The sequence below is a fragment of the Achroia grisella genome, unplaced genomic scaffold (genome assembly GCF_030625045.1).
Source record: "Achroia grisella isolate CSIRO2021 unplaced genomic scaffold, CSIRO_AGI_Agris_v1 utg1174, whole genome shotgun sequence".
Taxonomy (NCBI): Eukaryota; Metazoa; Arthropoda; class Insecta; order Lepidoptera; family Pyralidae; genus Achroia; species Achroia grisella.
In genome coordinates, this window is record NW_026712590.1 from 454,596 (window position 1) to 472,175 (window position 17,580).

Below are 17,580 nucleotides of genomic sequence, written 5' to 3' on the forward strand. Positions count from 1 at the left end.
TTGTGACCCACATGATACCACTCCTGCGTTACCATTCAAGAGGAATAAAATGTCATGCCACTTATCCTATAATTTCACTGCCTTATCTCATCCTACAACAGCACTAGTCTTACAAGCTTCAGGGCGGCTGAAATAGGTGAGACTAGAGAAGTAATCTGTAAGGAGTCATCTAGTACCCACGTAGATGACTCCTTACAGATTACTTCTGGTAAAGTCAACTTCACACGGAGTACAAAAAAAGTGTTTTATAACTCTACAGTAGGTAAAATATTTCAGTAGTCAAATAATGATTGAACTACCTGATAGAGACACTTAACTAAATAATTTATCTGAATTATATCTATACAATCATTTCGCTTAATTGGTTTGTGAAAGTGATTATTTCGAAGTATGAATGTCGATTACAAAAAACGGCCATCTAAAGCAACGCAAGAACAATTTACTTTAAAATATATCTGCTTCATCTATTAGAGACATTAAACTATAACAATTAATACCAAATTATTTATGAAACTATGTACGCGACTATAAACTTTATTACGGAGCAATAAGTGTGTAAGATGTGTAAATTGTTACGTATCTAGGCGTGTGTAAGATTACAATGCGATCGGGCGCGGAATCGAACCGAAGACACATGCGTTTTAAATCAGTGCGGGCCGATCGCGCAAATAAACGAACGAGCGGCGGACGTTATAAAGTATTGTAAGTGCCGGCACAGCGACGCACGTGGAGTCACAAGTTTTTGGAAATGGACGGTTTCAGTAATTGTATAATGTTTATTATATTCATATTCTGATGTTACCGAAGATAATGTTACAAAACAAGATTCCAATAATACTACGTAGGCATTATCTACGTACTACATTATACATGAGAAACCATTATCCTTTCACACCTACACTAAACTAAATAACTAAGGTACCTACTTTGTTTTCATCTATTTCAAAAGGAGGAGCTGTTTAATTTGACTGTAAGAATATCCTACGTGAATCCATTCCAATTTTTATTTTATTTTATAGCTCTCGTGTGGTCAAATATAAATTTGATCAAAATCTGACCAGTACTTTTTGAGTCATTCATAATAATGCGATTTATGTCAGCTTTTTGGGGCTGGTACACGGTATTAACAAAGGACGAATATTAAATAATAACTACTATATAGTACTTATACTACAGTGGGGCTTCAGCGGAGGACGGTAGATTAGAATGTTAATTAGCCCATCGTAACAAATTCACATGAAATTAACCACGACGGATTCCAGGGCGAATCGTGTAAGAACCTACCTTCACCCCCTAATCACCTGTATTTTTTATTAATCCAGTTTAATAATAAATTAAATTAAACAGTTCTTGCAATAACAATTTGAAGTCCTACTCCCTGCAGTCACTGTTCCAACTCCGAGAATCAAATAAGATATGGAAAAATGAACTATAAGGCATTATGTTGAGCTTGTAATGAAAGAGGTTCCGTATTATATGTTAGTATCAAAACAAGTATACTTATATTAGAGAAGAACAGTTGCATTAAAAAAATGCCTAACTGTATTGATTACCATTATAGGTCAAACATGGAAATAAACATAAGCGATTACAAAAACATTATTCCTTTTTTTCGGATATCCATTTTTTTATATACCACGTAGGTACGGCAGACAAGCTTTAGTAAACAACTTATACAGTATGTTAGTAAATTATAATATATATCCTGGTCTCTCAATTCATATATCTATGTATGACCATGACCAGATGCACTGACACAGTAGGGCAATGATGTCCAGTGGCTCTGGAGTGGACAATCCGACATATTGGCTATACAAACATTAATTGCAGTTCATTACTATTGCTTTTGTTTGTGTCTACTATTAGTAATATTATTACGATTAATAAAATTTCTTACAAAGTAAATTAAACAGATGCCAAAAAAATATTAGAAAATGTTTCTGACGGAGAGAATATATGTAGGTACAGGATAATACAAGTTCTATTATTTATTGTTTTTTGTTTTATAAATTTAGGTGTTTGAATTTAAAGCATTTATTTAATTTTATGGTAAGACAGATATTTATCTCTTTTGACGTACCTGCTAAGTAGCTCTCCGTGTTCACAAGCAGACTCGGGTACAGCGATGACCATGTCGGTAGGTGCAGTTTGTTCAACTACCGTCTCTAGATTATGCGTAGTTTTATTGACCGATGTTACGGAACTTAGTCTAAACTTATTCATCACTGTATACCACGCAACTTTAAGCAATCGTCTCCATTGAAATTGGGATATTTTTTTCATTTCAGTTGCTTACTATATCATTCATAAGTAATAGGCGATCAGTGAGTTTGAAATATGTATTTATTCATTTCCGTATGTATATAACTATAATATAATATAATATATATGTATATATTTCGATAATTTTGCATCCCCTCCAAAGGAACACATTATGCAATTAAAACTTTGGCCGTATCAAATCGCGGCTGAAGTACTACATAATATATTTATAATCCAAAAAAAAAAGGAAAAAATGTGATAATAAAAACAGTAGAGAAACAAATAAATTTAATTTAAAAAAAAATAGGTGATCAGTGGAGAGGACTTATAGCACCTGCAACTGTAACCAGTAATTCGTCCCACTATTTAGAAAACGATCGACAATCAGAACTGCAGCCTAACTTTTGTATCTGGCTAATCAGAAATGTATTTTTTATTCTAAATTTGTATTTAAAGTTCTTGTTTTATATAGATTACTCCTGTTATATCAATATATATCTATACCTAGTGTTTTTCATTTTACATATACACAAATAAAATAAAATTACAGCAATAACTATTTTTATGTAACCAGAATATCACACAACCTTACGGTAATCTGTGTAAGTGGTAACCGTTACCTATACACATAAACGGATATCACGTTATCATGTGGCAAAACTAGTTGCTTACCATCAGGAATAGATGAGACCCATGCAGACGACTGTGTATACAAAACCTGCGTGAACAATGATTTCAAGAATGTAGAATATAGAATATGTGATGTTTATTATTCAAAAAGAGCTATACCTATCTGTTTTCTAGCAGTATCTAGTAGCTATATATGTAACATGCCATATTACTGTAGTTTCATCAAAATCCATTCAATAGTTTTTGCTTGAAAGAGTAACAAACATACATGCATCCATACTTCCAAATTTTGCGTTATAATATTAGTAAGATTCAATACATGTGATTAATTTTGTGTTTGTCATCGGCTGCATTGGAACCCTAATAACTGCATGAAATTATTTCAACCTCATAAAACTCAGTTACAACGCGCATTGTGTTTTCTAAACGAGACAAAAATAATATAAAATATTCTAATTAACGTTATTAAACGACTGGACATTTGTGATCGCTCATGTTTCTAACCGACTTCAAGAAGGTAGTTCTGAATCTGACTTGTGTATGTGTATTGTACATTGTCTTCTTCATTTTTTCTTTATTTGAAGATTCTTCTTACTAAAATGTGGTAAATGGTAGTTTGTTAAAGTAGTTCAATACCTACGTAATATCATCCATAATGTTGAACACTTGTAAAATCGGCTACGATTATTTAAACATACTTAAACTATTATAAATATATACTTATATTAATACTTACTTAAAGAGAGAAAGATGTGAAATCGGATACCATAAAAACGTGGCTTCAACCTCCAAACCAAATCATCGAGAAACTCGTAAACGGGATGATTTTTAAAAAATGTATTCGACGGCCCGAACTCATTTATAATAAGAGAAACGGAACGCAACAAAAAGAAAAAAAATTAAAACATAAACCCTTTTCGAATTTTGTTCGAAAACGAACGATCTTGTGATAAATATTGAAATATGGAATGAGATATGATACTTTTTGTTTCGATTGCTGGCCATCGATTCTTTTATCTTTCGTTTTTATTTCTTTTATTCCTAATGGCGTTTTGAACATGGGTTAATGGCGGTCCCTGCCGGCTTGTGCTACCGTTTTATTGACTATCAATTCGTTCGGCGCTCCAACTATTAAGTTTTGAGCTGTGAGGTGGTGTGATACACAAATTTTATGTGGGCCGGCGGACCGTCTGTTTTAGAAGCTTAATTGGTACTTTATATTTCTGGTAATAGTGTTTGGATGGTTTAATGTGAGTTTTCTGTAGATACACATATAATTGACTGCTTTATTTACTGTTAGATTTACCACAACGGTATATAATAATTTGGAGATGCCTCTGACAACCCCGTCTGGAGCAGTCGTAACCAATTTTATTTTATTTGTTCCTTTTTAATGACTTCGGATGAAGATTGGGACAACAATAGATACATTACTTTCTACTACGTATATAACTATAAGCTATTTTTTTTCCTTATGGACGATAATAGAATGTTGCTCCCGTCTGCGTTAACGGCTTATGCCGGCTGGGCACCAGTGGTGGATGATGAGTATGAGGTCAGGTCGGTTAGCCATCAGCCCATCATGGTAAATTCACCATGAATTTATTACGATAGTTGCCAGGGGCATCCACGTGGCGATCAACCTGACATGGTATATAGTATTTGTATATAGCTAGCAATATGGTTATTAGTCCACATTACAAACAATCCCCTTCCTTCCTTGTAATAACAAACTATTGACTATAACGATACTATACTACCTATTACATACTTCAGTAGATATATATATATATAATAGGTACATTACATATGTATGCAGTAATCTATCTTAATAATGTGTTTATCTGTCTGTTTCTTTATTTGTTACACTTAAATGCCGCAATCTGTAAATTTATATGATAGATTACACCTTCAATTTGCGAAACTGAAAACTGAAGAGGGTGAAATAGGACATGGATAAGTAAGTAACTTTCTTAATAAAAAATTTAAGAGTTTGATGATTCTTTTTTAGTAGAGTAGTGTTTAGTTACACCCGCTGAAGCACATAGAGAGGCAAGTGGTTTTTTTTTCTATAAAACAAAATGTAAGCTGCTGTAGTATATGTGCATATCTTTTACTCCCGTGCCTAGTATTCATTTTAATTTAGTGAACCCATTTCTTAAGTTAGTGAACCCATTCGGAGTTAATCTACATTCAACATTTGACATGTTGATAGAACAAAAACTGGACATACTTGTATTTAATTAATCGAGCGCGCCACATCACCTCGGCGGAGCGGGCGATTTGAAAAAAGTTGAAACCAAAATAAAAATAAGTCCATCATAACTCGCTACGAGGATTTCATATTTTAAAATAGGCATCTGCTTTGAATACAGTACAAGTGCCAAGTCACGTTCGGCGGCTCACTTGTAATGTTCGATCACATTTTTACTGGCGTCAGTGATGCCAGATTGGAAGAAATCACCTAAATTTAGGGGTGTTTTGTGGAAATGCAAAGAAACTCGAGCTTCTTTCAACTGGAATGACAAGTTGACAGCCCACTTAATAGTTAGTGGCAATGTTCGAGCACATTTTTACTGGCGCTAGTCAGATTGGAAGAAATCACCTAAATTTAAGGGTGTTTTGTGGAAATGCAAAGAAACTCGAGGTTATTTTATTCTTTTAACTGGAATGACAAGCTGACAGCCCACTTAATGGTTAGTGGCAATGTTCGAACACATTTTTACTGGCGCTAGTGATGCGTTAGTTAGCGGTGACCGTCTGCTTTGTACTTGAACAGCACTACAGAGACTACGGTATTAAGTGACGCCCATATACCAGATATGCGTTACTATTCTGGAGGACAAAGGTACTATATTTCTGCACTAGTAATTTCACTGCCTCATGTCACCTTTCATCTGTTAAGAGTGGAATTTGGGAATGAGGAATTACCATTTTTCCTTAAATTGTCATCTCGTTCACATTCGATATTCGATTCAATCATCATACAGAAAAAATAAAATGCAAAATAGAAGACAAGATTCTTGTGGATTTAAAATAAATAAAAATAGTGGGATAACACAAACACAAACAACAAAGACGAACAGTTGCGGGACAGTGAGTGGTAATACGAGCTTTTTTATATGGTAAGATCTTTCTAAAGAATCTGAGTTTTAGGGATTTTATACAAAATTTGAGGGAAAGCAAGATGTCATCTGGCAATACTGACTGGCACCGGTACTGACAGCGTACCTTTGTCTGTACTATTGAATCTTAATTGTGACTAGGAGTTTCTGTATTCGGTGGTAGGCATTTTTTATATTGAAATTGGAATTATGCACTCGTCTACACTAACGTCCCTTTTGTATTTTTACATTCTGATAGTATATATTAGGTTATGTCCAAAAAATACAATATAACACGATATAAATACAATATAATAAGAGAATGCATAAAAATACCAAAATTTTTTTTCTTACCTATTTCGTCAAAACTTTGGTTAATCGATCAACCTCTTCGTTTCTCGATAGTGCTATACGCAAATTATAGCGCGCTATATAAAAATTATACAATTTAGTTATATTCTCACGATTGGAATTGGAATTACATTTAGTCAAAGCATTGTCTATATTGTAATTAACGTAACACTTGACATTTGGTTGACAATATTTGTGGGAAGAATTTGGTTTGTAATCGGTAAAATAAATGAAACAAATTATTATTATTTTAAGGTATACATATTTATTTATAAATTACGCTGTCACATGATATAAATTAATTATGTACAATTAAATAATACAGTTAAATTTATATAAAAATAATATGACGGATTTTGGTCGAGTCTAGCTGATGACCGTTTCAAGGATATTTTTGGTGGCTAAGAAAATATCATAGAAAGGGTCGGTTCGTAGGTGACTCGGCTAGAATCCATGGCAACATTTATAAATTCAAGCTTATTTTTTAAATAGGGAAGCTGCAATTAAGACTGTTAGGCCAGGACGATAAATAAAATTATAAACAAAAGATAAATTAACAATGGATAAATTCGACAATAAATAAATTAACATTTAATAGTTAACAGTGACTAGAGAGCAAGGATCCATTCGTCCAAGCGACTTCTCATAGGCATTCGACAGGGTGTAACACTTAAAGATACTTAATAATTTAATAAATAATTTATATATATAAAAAACTCCTTTAACACTTTGACTCCGAATTGTATAAAAATCGTTATCCGTACGCAAATCTTCGCATCATAATCCAGTTTGACGAAAAACAAATTGGGGTACCACAAGGCAATAACTTGGGTCCCTTGTCAGTCCATGAGTTATTAAATATCAATAACATTAAGGTAGAAAGCTGCTTGAGAGTCCCCTTTAGAGCCGACGGCGCGGGCTTGGTATTGGCCATTGTCGTCGCTGTTGCACTTGACTATCTCGAGGCGATACCGCGAGGTACCCTCCATTGTGAACCTGTACCTAGCGGATGTCTCGTCGATCGGCTTACCGTCCTTCAACCACTGAAGCTGGAGCGGTGGCTGTAGGAGAAATTGATTTATTAATAAAATCTTTAAACATTGTTTAGTATATAACTGAAATTAGCTGATAGGCCACATGGTACGTAATAACCATCGTCTCGTACGTCATGTGACATGTTTGATTCATGCTATTCCGGAGGTCTAATGTCATGCTCCTGTGCTTTGTAATTTCACTGCCTTTCAATGCTAGATAACCCATATGAAAGAAAATTTGGTTCACACTTTCATATCTTTTATCAAAACTGTTACAGGTAAATATATTCTTTGTACTAATAAATACAGTAATAATATTATTTAGAGATAAGGTGAGCAGAAATATCTTCCAGACAAAACAGTAGCATAAGTGTTATTGGTGAAAAAAAAATGACAAAAACTTTAAAATAAATTACGCATTAATACAAATTTGCGGGCTTAGCTTAAGTAATGGTATATCACCTTGTCCAGCTCGGTGGTGAAGACGGCGGGCTCTCCGGCGGAGACGGTGGCGGAGGCCGGGAACGCGGCGTACTGCGGCGCGGCGGCCGCCTCCCCGGGGACGGTCACCACCAGCGAGCACGACGAGAACGACTCGCCGGCGTCGTTGAATGCCTCGCACGTGTACACACCTGCCGGGACAGTGCCGTTCATCATACTCATCAACTCACTTACAGACTAGGACGTTATGTAATGCTGGTGTTTAGAAATAGCAGAAAAAAAACAAAGACCCTCCCTAAATTTTGTGTAGTTCTATAACGAGTGTTGCTGCTGTGCTGTTTAAAAATCGCAGTAAAAGGACTATGACGTCCCCTAGATTTTGTGTAGTTCTACGATTGGCTGGTCAACGTACGTCTACGTTTAGTTGGTCAATAATGTTATTGAAACAAATAAAAAAAAAGTCACATTGTATCTTGTCCCTTAGAACTGCTATAATTGTAAAAAAATTGCTATAATTCTATATTTTATTTACTTTCAAATTACTTCCGATAGTCGCGGGTTTGATTCCTCGCACAGTACAAATATTTATATTCATGAGAATGCTTGTATCGGGTTGATTTTTTATGTATGTTATCTATGCATATAAAAATGTAACTTGGGACTAGACAGCGCTGTATGAATTGTCCAGGATCATTATTATTATTCTAGTAAATTTGCATGTAAACTGGCCACAATTTGCTAAAGTTAAAAATATGCCATCTCTATTTATAATAATGAACTACATAAATACAATACAAATTAAATTTATCCACCCACATCATATCTGCAATTAACTATTTAATAAAGCCTCAAACATTCCCTGAACAACTATAAGAGAAGAAATATTTGGCGCCATCTATTATCGCCAGTACAAACTATTGAATACGCACCGGCATCCTCAGGGAATATCTCGGCGATGCTCAGCTTGTGTATGTTTGCTTCGCTCGAATATTGGAAGTCCTTGGATGGTTTGATTTCTTTGTTATTATGCAGCCATACAACGTCGAAACGCTCTGCTCCAGTAATCCTGTAAACATAGTATACTATAGCGCCATCTGTTGATTAATTTATAAGGTAATAAACTAAGAGATGCTAATGAATATAATAATGACAAATTGAAAGTAAGATTAATTGAACACGAAATATATATATATATTATGAGATTTTAGATAGTAGTGTTTCACTTTTCATAACACAACACAATTAATAATATGTTTATAACGTTGGCGTTCCAGTATAGATAGTAATATGACATTAAATTATAAATATTATTCTTGTGTATACACTTTCGTATCTTTTAATTTTTTATTGTAAAAGTAAGATATTTGTAACTATATAATTAAATAATAAGAGTCATTGCCAAAATAAAATAAAAAAACCCAATAAGTATTTAAGTAGGAAGTTAACTATTTTGATACTTTTTATGAGATATTTTCTGACCATTAACTTTTCATGAATGAATAAAAATTATAGTAAATAAATAAAAGTAGTAAATAGTAAAAAAATAAAAAATAAGTAATAATCAAAATTACACAGAGAAGAATATACGACAATTATCTTTTTGTAGAATAACACGTAAAATTTCACGATTTCGAAACATATTTTTTCTCTGCGCACTGGATTTGCTTGAAGATAAAATTTAATACTTGCAGAGTTAAACTTTATTTTTGTATATCTTTTCTACAAATTATAGCCTAAAGTATACTGTGTGAATGTGTGTATGGGTGTGCATCAGAGTATAAACAAATAATGTACCTGCAAGAGAGCGTGACAGCATCACCGTCATTGACTATCTGTGATTTGGCGTGGTCCACGATTCTGGGCGGCTTGTCACCCAATTTGAGGGAGCCGCTCGTCACGTTGTTCTCCATTGCTGTAATGACAAAACTGCATTAAAATCAGTTTATCACTTTTATTATAATGACGTCACGAACATTACCTTGAGTATTTTTTTTTTAAAAACCTATTCATTTCATTCTTTTACACAAAGTTAAAGTGTTAATAAATTACAATTATTTTCTTTATCTTTACTTGTTACTTGAATGGGCCAATAGCCCGAAATACATATATGTGCTTTAATGACAAATAGAAAACTTGTGAACAAATATTGTTTGTGGGGACTGGTCTGTTCAGTTTATGGCCACTGATTAGACTATTTGCTTTTAACAAAATTACAGTGGCATATGCTGGTGGTCACTCTATTCTACCTAATTTGAATTTAAAAATTAATCTGAAGTTTTGTACAAGTTCATTTGAAAAAAATAAGAGCTTGAGCTTTTCTTAGTTCTTCGCGGTTCTGAACTGTCGCCATATGTGCCGTCGACAAGTCTGTAATAGACCTATATGAATAAAGTTATTCTAATTTGATTTGAATTAAATCTTGTCCAAACAAATAGCATAGAAATAAGTTACTTACCTTTAACACTGACTTTGCATTTGGTCTCCACCTCACCCTGGCTGTTGATAGCCTTCAGTGAGTATACACCTTCGTCTTCGGGGAACACTTCGCTGATGGCTAGCGAAGCCACGCCGTTTTTGTATTTTAGGTCCACAACCTATACGAGAATTTACAAATTAATATCTTAAAAAATATTAATACGTAAAAATTTCGTGTTGTTTGTCCGCGTTGGAATCCTAACCTACTGAACCAAATTTGATGGAGTTTTATATGTATACTCAGTAGGTTGTTATTTATTTTAAATACTCCTAAGTGATAAGGGAGGCCCAACGAAAGGGGTTGTGAGTAGTGTGATTAGTTCATATACTCCATCGCTAGCAACGTACCACGTCAGGTTGATCTCCACGCGGTTTCCCCTGGAAACCGTCGTGATAAATTCTAATAGAGCACCTGACCTGACTTCATTCTCATCGTATCACCCTTTAGTGGTGTCCCACCAACGTAATCCTTTAGCGCAGGTGGGTGCACCATTCCATAATTATCCATTAAAAAAACTATTATATGTATTATGTGTGCTCATAGTATGAAGAATAATATCTGTAATAATAAACACTAGCTAAACAGCTAGTGTTATTATTTGTCCGTTTCTCCGCTTACTACTTCTAAATCACGCAACAGATTTTGATACGGTTTCATTATCTTTTTGATAGTTTTGGAACGTTCACAGTTATATGATCAATACAGACATGTACAAATGTTACCTCGGAGGAGTTGAGCGGTTTTCCATCCTTGTACCACTGCACGCGCGGGTCGGGGTCGGCCCGCACTGCGCATGACAGTAGCAGGGGCGCCCCGTCACGTGCTACTAGCGTGTCTGGTAGTGCGCGCGCGAACGTTGGCACGCTCATCTGCGCGTCCGATGCTGGCACTGGACATAGATAAAAAAAATATAGCAAAATAATTATTTCTTCATAGCATATATTTAATAACTAGAGCATACCTGGGTGGAGGTAAATACCATGTTCCCAAAATCAATACTAAAATAGTTACCTTAATATTTAATTTTCTAATAAGATCTAATTGGAAAATATAATTTCTATTACTATTATAGTAATAGAAATTATATTTTTCAATGTGAAGAAGTGAAGAAAAATATAAGAATTATAAGTATAAGTAAATTAATAATAGAGAAAGAATAAAATAATATAAAAATATAAGAATAAGTAATAACGTGTAGTTATGAAAACTGAAACATTTAATTAAGTATATATATCCTGTCTATTATTCATAGCACAATCCGCCGCACACCGCTTTACTTCCTATAGTCGCGGGTTCGATTTCTTGCACGTTGTACGGAGGCATAAAGTTTTACTTATTCAATACTAGATGGCGCTATGCAATAAATTATCACTCACAGACTAATTCCTTGGTGGCACTCCTCGACCTGGACGATGTGTCTGATTCTAACTTGGCCCCATACTTCTTCTTGCTAGGTTCCACAGAGGTCTGCGGAGAGAACTTGGGTCTTGGGCCGGCTGTGTGCGTTTTAGGTGGCGGGTCTATTGTCACCTAGATTTAAGAAAAAGAAATTCAGTGTTAAACTAGTGAATTTGTGTTAATACATACCCTGGACCCAGATGACGGCGCACTGAAAAACGCTAAGAAACTCGGACTCGAAGTATCAAACGTATTGTGAATAGATTGAAAATTACGCGTGGAAGCGCGAGGTTGTGGCCTCGCGCTTTCAGGCGAGATTTTCCCTAACAAAATAATTTATGATTACAAATCTATATAAACATACCTTTGTCTTAGTGATAATAGCGGGTGGTGCAGGTTTGATGGGTTTCTCGATATACCGCCGATCGCCTGAGTACAGGAAGTTGTGCGCAAGCGCAGCCTGCTCCGGTGACACCACTTCGCCTGTGAAAATGAACCATATTGTTAAACATATAGAGATAATTATTCGGTAACGGAAATTAAATAAACTTATACATTTTCAACGATACAGAAGAGGTAAAGCGAAGACTATGATTTAAAGACAGTGCTGAACATAAACGAGGAATGTTCTTAAGTGTTTAAAATTCAGAGCGCAATACTAGTGCGAGTACACTTTGCAATAGTTTGTAAAGCCGGTATAAACCCGTTTGCATCTACTTATTATTATTAACTTAAAATGTTTTGAACGGTCTTCAAATATTTTCACAAACCTTTGAAGCTATATATACTACATTACAAAAAAATAGTAAATATTGTAAAGGCGTACGTACCCTCGACGATGACGACGCACGAGGTCTCGTCGGTGCCGTGCACGTTGGTTGCGATGCAGGTGTACTTGCCGCTGTCCTCCGGCCGGCAGTCCACGATCTCCATGGTCACCACGCCGTCAGAGTGTGTCATCGAGTAGTCATACTTCGACAGCTCCTTCTTATCTTTGTACCTGTTAATTCATTAATGTTGTTTTACTTTCTTTGGAATGGCAAACAAGCTCACGATCCGGTTCACGAGTGTAAGTGGTAATGGTCATCTGTATAATAGCACTATGGACATCACGTTATCATAACAATACACATGCCTTATCATTTCAGAGGACTAAGAGGTCATGTCTTTCCTTCTTTAATTTCACTATCTAATCTATTTCTACAACTAAAACACATCTTATGGAGTCCTATTAGCACTGCGGTTATCATGCGCCCGTTGTCATCGCTGAGGACTAAGCTAAGATCTTTATACCCTGTAATTTCACTGTCACATCACTTTACAAATTGAAACTACAAGAACATCATGTGATTACGTGATGAAAGGGTATTGGGAGCGAGTGCAGTTGGCACTCTAAATCCGTGGAAGAACTTATGGAAAAGCTGAGGACCAACTTCCACCTGCCTGATGCGATTTCTTACCGATAAGGGTTCAAACGTAATTTTGGTCCCCTTTGAATTCGGATCGATCCGATCGTATATATTGGACGGGGAATAGATTGATGATGTGTGAGTGTCTATGTAAGTATTGGACGGGAATCGATTGGAGGTGTTGGTTCGTGTGTATGTACCATTTGACGGTAGGCGTGGGCTTCCCGCTGAGGCAGCAGAGCAGCTTGCAGGTGTCCCGCGCCTGCATGACGCGCGGCCGCAGCTGGAACGTGAACACGGGCGCCGTCTCGCTGGACTCCTGCCAGAACGTGTACGGCAGCGGCTCGCGACGGCGCGGCGCCTCCGACAGGTGCTGTCGTTGAACTTTAGGCACCGCTGTCGATAACCATACAGACACAATTATACAAATATCCATGCAATATATAATAATTTAGGATTCAAAATTCTTTATTTGGAAAACCTGTGTGATAACATGACTAGCCTAAATGGCGTACAAAGTATTTAAATGCTATAAAAACAAATTAATTTAAATTGAAATATAAAAAAAAAAGAACGATGTCGTAATAATTTGAAAGTCACGATATAGGTATTTACCAAATGAGCGAGTGTGAGACCACAAACATTCAGTGCGGAAACCTGACCGCTACAGGAAGCGTTACGACCTTCTCTATTGGTATTCAAAACAACATTTATATGTGTATAGTTACAACCTCCGTTACATATTTAGGACGAGTGAATCCATAGTAGTATATAGTACGTAATATTATATTATCTGTGGTATATAGTAACGTACTATAATAAATCCTTAAAAATTAAACTATTGAAATTTATAATACAAATTACAAGTCGTCTATCTAGCGATTTTTCTCTAGTATAAATCCTTTCTTATTTCTATTATTCGAAGCTTGTTCTTCTTAGAAACTATCCTCGTTAACTCCTAATGTATTTGCATGATCAGCTAACTGACAAGACGTCATATTCATCCTATCATCCTCCACTGAGACCGCCAGCGAATATGAAAATTAAATGTGTGAATACAACACATTTCAACTTAAAAATGTAAAGTTACAACAATTATTCAAAAGAACAACACGCAAGTTTCTTGTTCGTTCTTGTAATGAGACATCTTTCCGAATGGTCGGTAGATGAAATAAAAAATAACTATGACAATTCAAAAGTGATTAATTTTAAGTTTATTTTAATAAGTGATTTCTATTCTTATCTATTCTAATATCATTAGCATTATATATAGTAGTCATATGCACCGTTTCATTATCAACCAAAACAATGAACTATAAAACATGATTTTCAACATTAATAAATACCTCAAATAAGACACAAATTTCCTTACACTGCAACACTATATATACATATATAATTAAGCAACTTTATACTTTATCTAATAAAAAAGCGGTATGTATCGACGGTCGAAGGCGAAATAACAATGCACCGAACAGATCGGTACGTGCCAACGAACGCACCGTCGTACGAGAATAGAAAACGCATTCGTGACCCAATTATCTAATTAATTTGTAACGTGAGATCGAAATACTAATTAAATATATATAACACTATGATACGCGACTTTCTCTGATTTTTATATAAAGGATAGTCTATTTTCGTGCTCGTGATACTGTGTATGTATATCTTCACGTCATATTTCAAATGATTCAAATAGATCTTATTATAACATTGGGTTAACATTAACATATTTATTCTCACTTAATATGAGAACTAAAAATGTAAACTTATACAAAATTAAATATCAGTGTATTAGTTAATATGACGTTAAGATGTGATTGTTTGATGTGAAGATAAGATCTATCTATTACATTTTTATGACTAAAACACTTTTGTTTTTATAATATTAGTAAGGACGTTAGCTTATTAACGCTGCTATACCTGTGTTATTCTGTTATACTATTTCCATTGTTTTTTTTTGTGTATGACTGCTACACCTCGTTAGTAGAATAGTAAACTTTTTTATCGAACTGTAGTTGAAATGCTGTTTACCGCTGCGGGCCTTCACAGTTAAATCAGGCGAATGAGTGGTACCTAAACTTGCGATATCTGAGATCTAAATTAATAATTGTTATCGCGACATGATAATGTCAGGTGTAGGTATGAATTAATTTAGAATAGTTGGTGCATTTATAATGATGCACTACATTTAATTTGTAAAGGTCACTGTACACACTGCATTCGTCTAATTTATTCCCCGTCAGTCCTGTACGATGAGATAATTTACTATGTTATTTATATCGGACGAAAGATGTTATCTTGTTGTACATTACTATTAATAATGTAGAATTATTTAAATTCAATATTAATAATTTTATCCCTGGACATTTTAGTAATTGGTTTTATTGTGGTCCAATATTGGTTGTATTATAATTTACCTGTAGACCGCTAGTATTAAAATATGGCGCATGGTTTTAAAGTAAACGGTGAAATAGATGACGATTTGTTTTTTTTTTGTGATATATATCTATTGTATACTACGTACCTATTTTTTTTGTGGTATATTGTAATATACTCCTACTGCCTTGTATAGAGTTGGCCACATTATTACTTTATATTAGATCATTACATACTTACAAAACAGCACTTAAAATTTGTGGTCTCATACATGCTCATGGTAGCAGAATTAAAAAAATAGTAATTCATTCGGTATGACATTTTAATTTATATTAATATTTAGTTTATTTTATCTTACTTAATAATTATGTATGTAGTTTACAATATACATATGTAGTTCATGTAAGTGTCTACACCTATTTTATATATGATTATTATTATTTACATAGATTTTAATTCATATTATACTTATTATTTATTTTTCTTCTTTTGTTATTTTTTACTTTTCTCCTGGTTGCATATTACCTACCTGTCAATATTTAAATCCTTATGATTGCCATGAAAAGATTGCTTTCAGCAATATTGTAACTATACATGTTTTCTTTAATATATTGTAAGACTTATGTTTTCTATTTACTGTAAGTGCAACATACAGTCAAACACAGTATATTGTATTTATCTAATTGGATAAAATATATGTAATACTTACGTTGTACGTTGAGGAAGACGACCTCTTCCCTGAATCCGTAGTGGTTCTCCGCCCTGATGATGTACTCGCCGCGATCCTCCAGCTTCGCGCGGTTTATTATGAAGTAATAATCGTCGCCAGCGTATCTGTACGTAACGTTATATATATATATACTTTGTATACATTACACTGTAAATTAATTGGCTTTCTTTTTTAAAAAAAAAAGACAAAATTTAATTGACAACTAACAATTAACGAACATATTACAATTATTAATTAATACACACATTTCTCTTAAAGCTTGTTACAAAGGCGTCGCGTATTATCAAAATGCGTTCAGTAGTTTTTGCTGAAAAGAGGAACAAAGATCCATACAATGAACGTTTTTAGTGTTTATAATATTAGTAGGATAATATAATGCTTGTAATTAGTCCTTCCATGAAACAATAAATGTTTCACACATGTATGCTTCTTAATCTGTTAATGTTAGCAATAAAGGTTTATCTATGTATGTACCTCTTCATGAACTTGACGGATTGTCTGAGCTCGTGGTTGTTCCTGGACCAGGTGAGCGTGGGCGCGGCCACCGCGATGACGCGGCAGTACAGCTTCACGGACTGGCCCTCGTAGCAGAACGCGGACTGCGGCTTGATCACGAACCGGGGCGCAGCTTGGCGACGGTCTGTAATCAATCAACTCGGTTTATCTCCAACGACTTTAATCTTATATATAAAATTCTCGTGTCACAATGTTAGTTACCATACTCCTGTGAAATCGATGGACCGATTTTTATGAAATTTTATATGCCTATTCAGTAGGTCTGAAAATCGGCTCATTCGGCTAAATGATAAGGGTCGTCGAATTAATAATTTTCGAAAATAAAGTTAGTTAATTACTAATTAACTCAATCGAAAGTAAAGCGGGGTGCTAAACCGCTAGATCATCACGGCTGTCAAATAATACAACTCACCGAACTGTCCATCGTAGATCTTCCATTTCTCGATGAGTAGTTTGCGCAGCGAACTGTACTCGCTTAGCCTGCCGATCGGTAGCACGAACGACGACCAGTTCTAAACACGACAATAATAATTGTGAGGACAAAATGCAAAAAGACGATAAATTTGCGATCTGCACATCTACCGTACTTGAAAATAGATTTTATTAAAAGAAAAAGAAGAAAAGTATTTTACTAAATGACATTTTATTGAAAGAAAGATGCTTTTTGCAATCGGAAAATAAAAAAAATCTGTCATATATATACAATAATATACATATCCTATATGCAAGATACGATACGAATATCGGAGGGATCAGCAAAACCGGATATTACTTCATGAAATCAAACATACCAACTTTTTATAATATTACTGTAGATACATAACTATACTAATATTATAAAGATAGATAT

General features: G+C 34.6%; 1 protein-coding gene across 1 annotated transcript in view; it reads right to left on the reverse strand.

The window, feature by feature from the left end:
- Positions 1-6,592: 6,592 nt before the first annotated feature.
- LOC131851760 (twitchin) overlaps positions 6,593-17,580 on the reverse strand; it is a 114,991-nt gene continuing 104,003 nt past the window's right edge. Inside the window, exons 127-139 of the mRNA XM_059202307.1 lie at positions 17,143-17,242; positions 16,689-16,854; positions 16,194-16,318; positions 13,306-13,501; positions 12,527-12,696; positions 12,061-12,179; positions 11,675-11,828; positions 11,021-11,187; positions 10,278-10,416; positions 9,617-9,734; positions 8,752-8,888; positions 7,844-8,013; positions 6,593-7,408 (exon numbers count right to left, since the gene is read on the reverse strand). Of these exons, the coding sequence (XP_059058290.1) occupies positions 7,202-7,408; positions 7,844-8,013; positions 8,752-8,888; positions 9,617-9,734; positions 10,278-10,416; positions 11,021-11,187; positions 11,675-11,828; positions 12,061-12,179; positions 12,527-12,696; positions 13,306-13,501; positions 16,194-16,318; positions 16,689-16,854; positions 17,143-17,242 (1,968 nt within the window). The 3' untranslated portion in view covers positions 6,593-7,201. The remainder of the gene's footprint in view (positions 7,409-7,843; positions 8,014-8,751; positions 8,889-9,616; positions 9,735-10,277; positions 10,417-11,020; positions 11,188-11,674; positions 11,829-12,060; positions 12,180-12,526; positions 12,697-13,305; positions 13,502-16,193; positions 16,319-16,688; positions 16,855-17,142; positions 17,243-17,580) is intronic.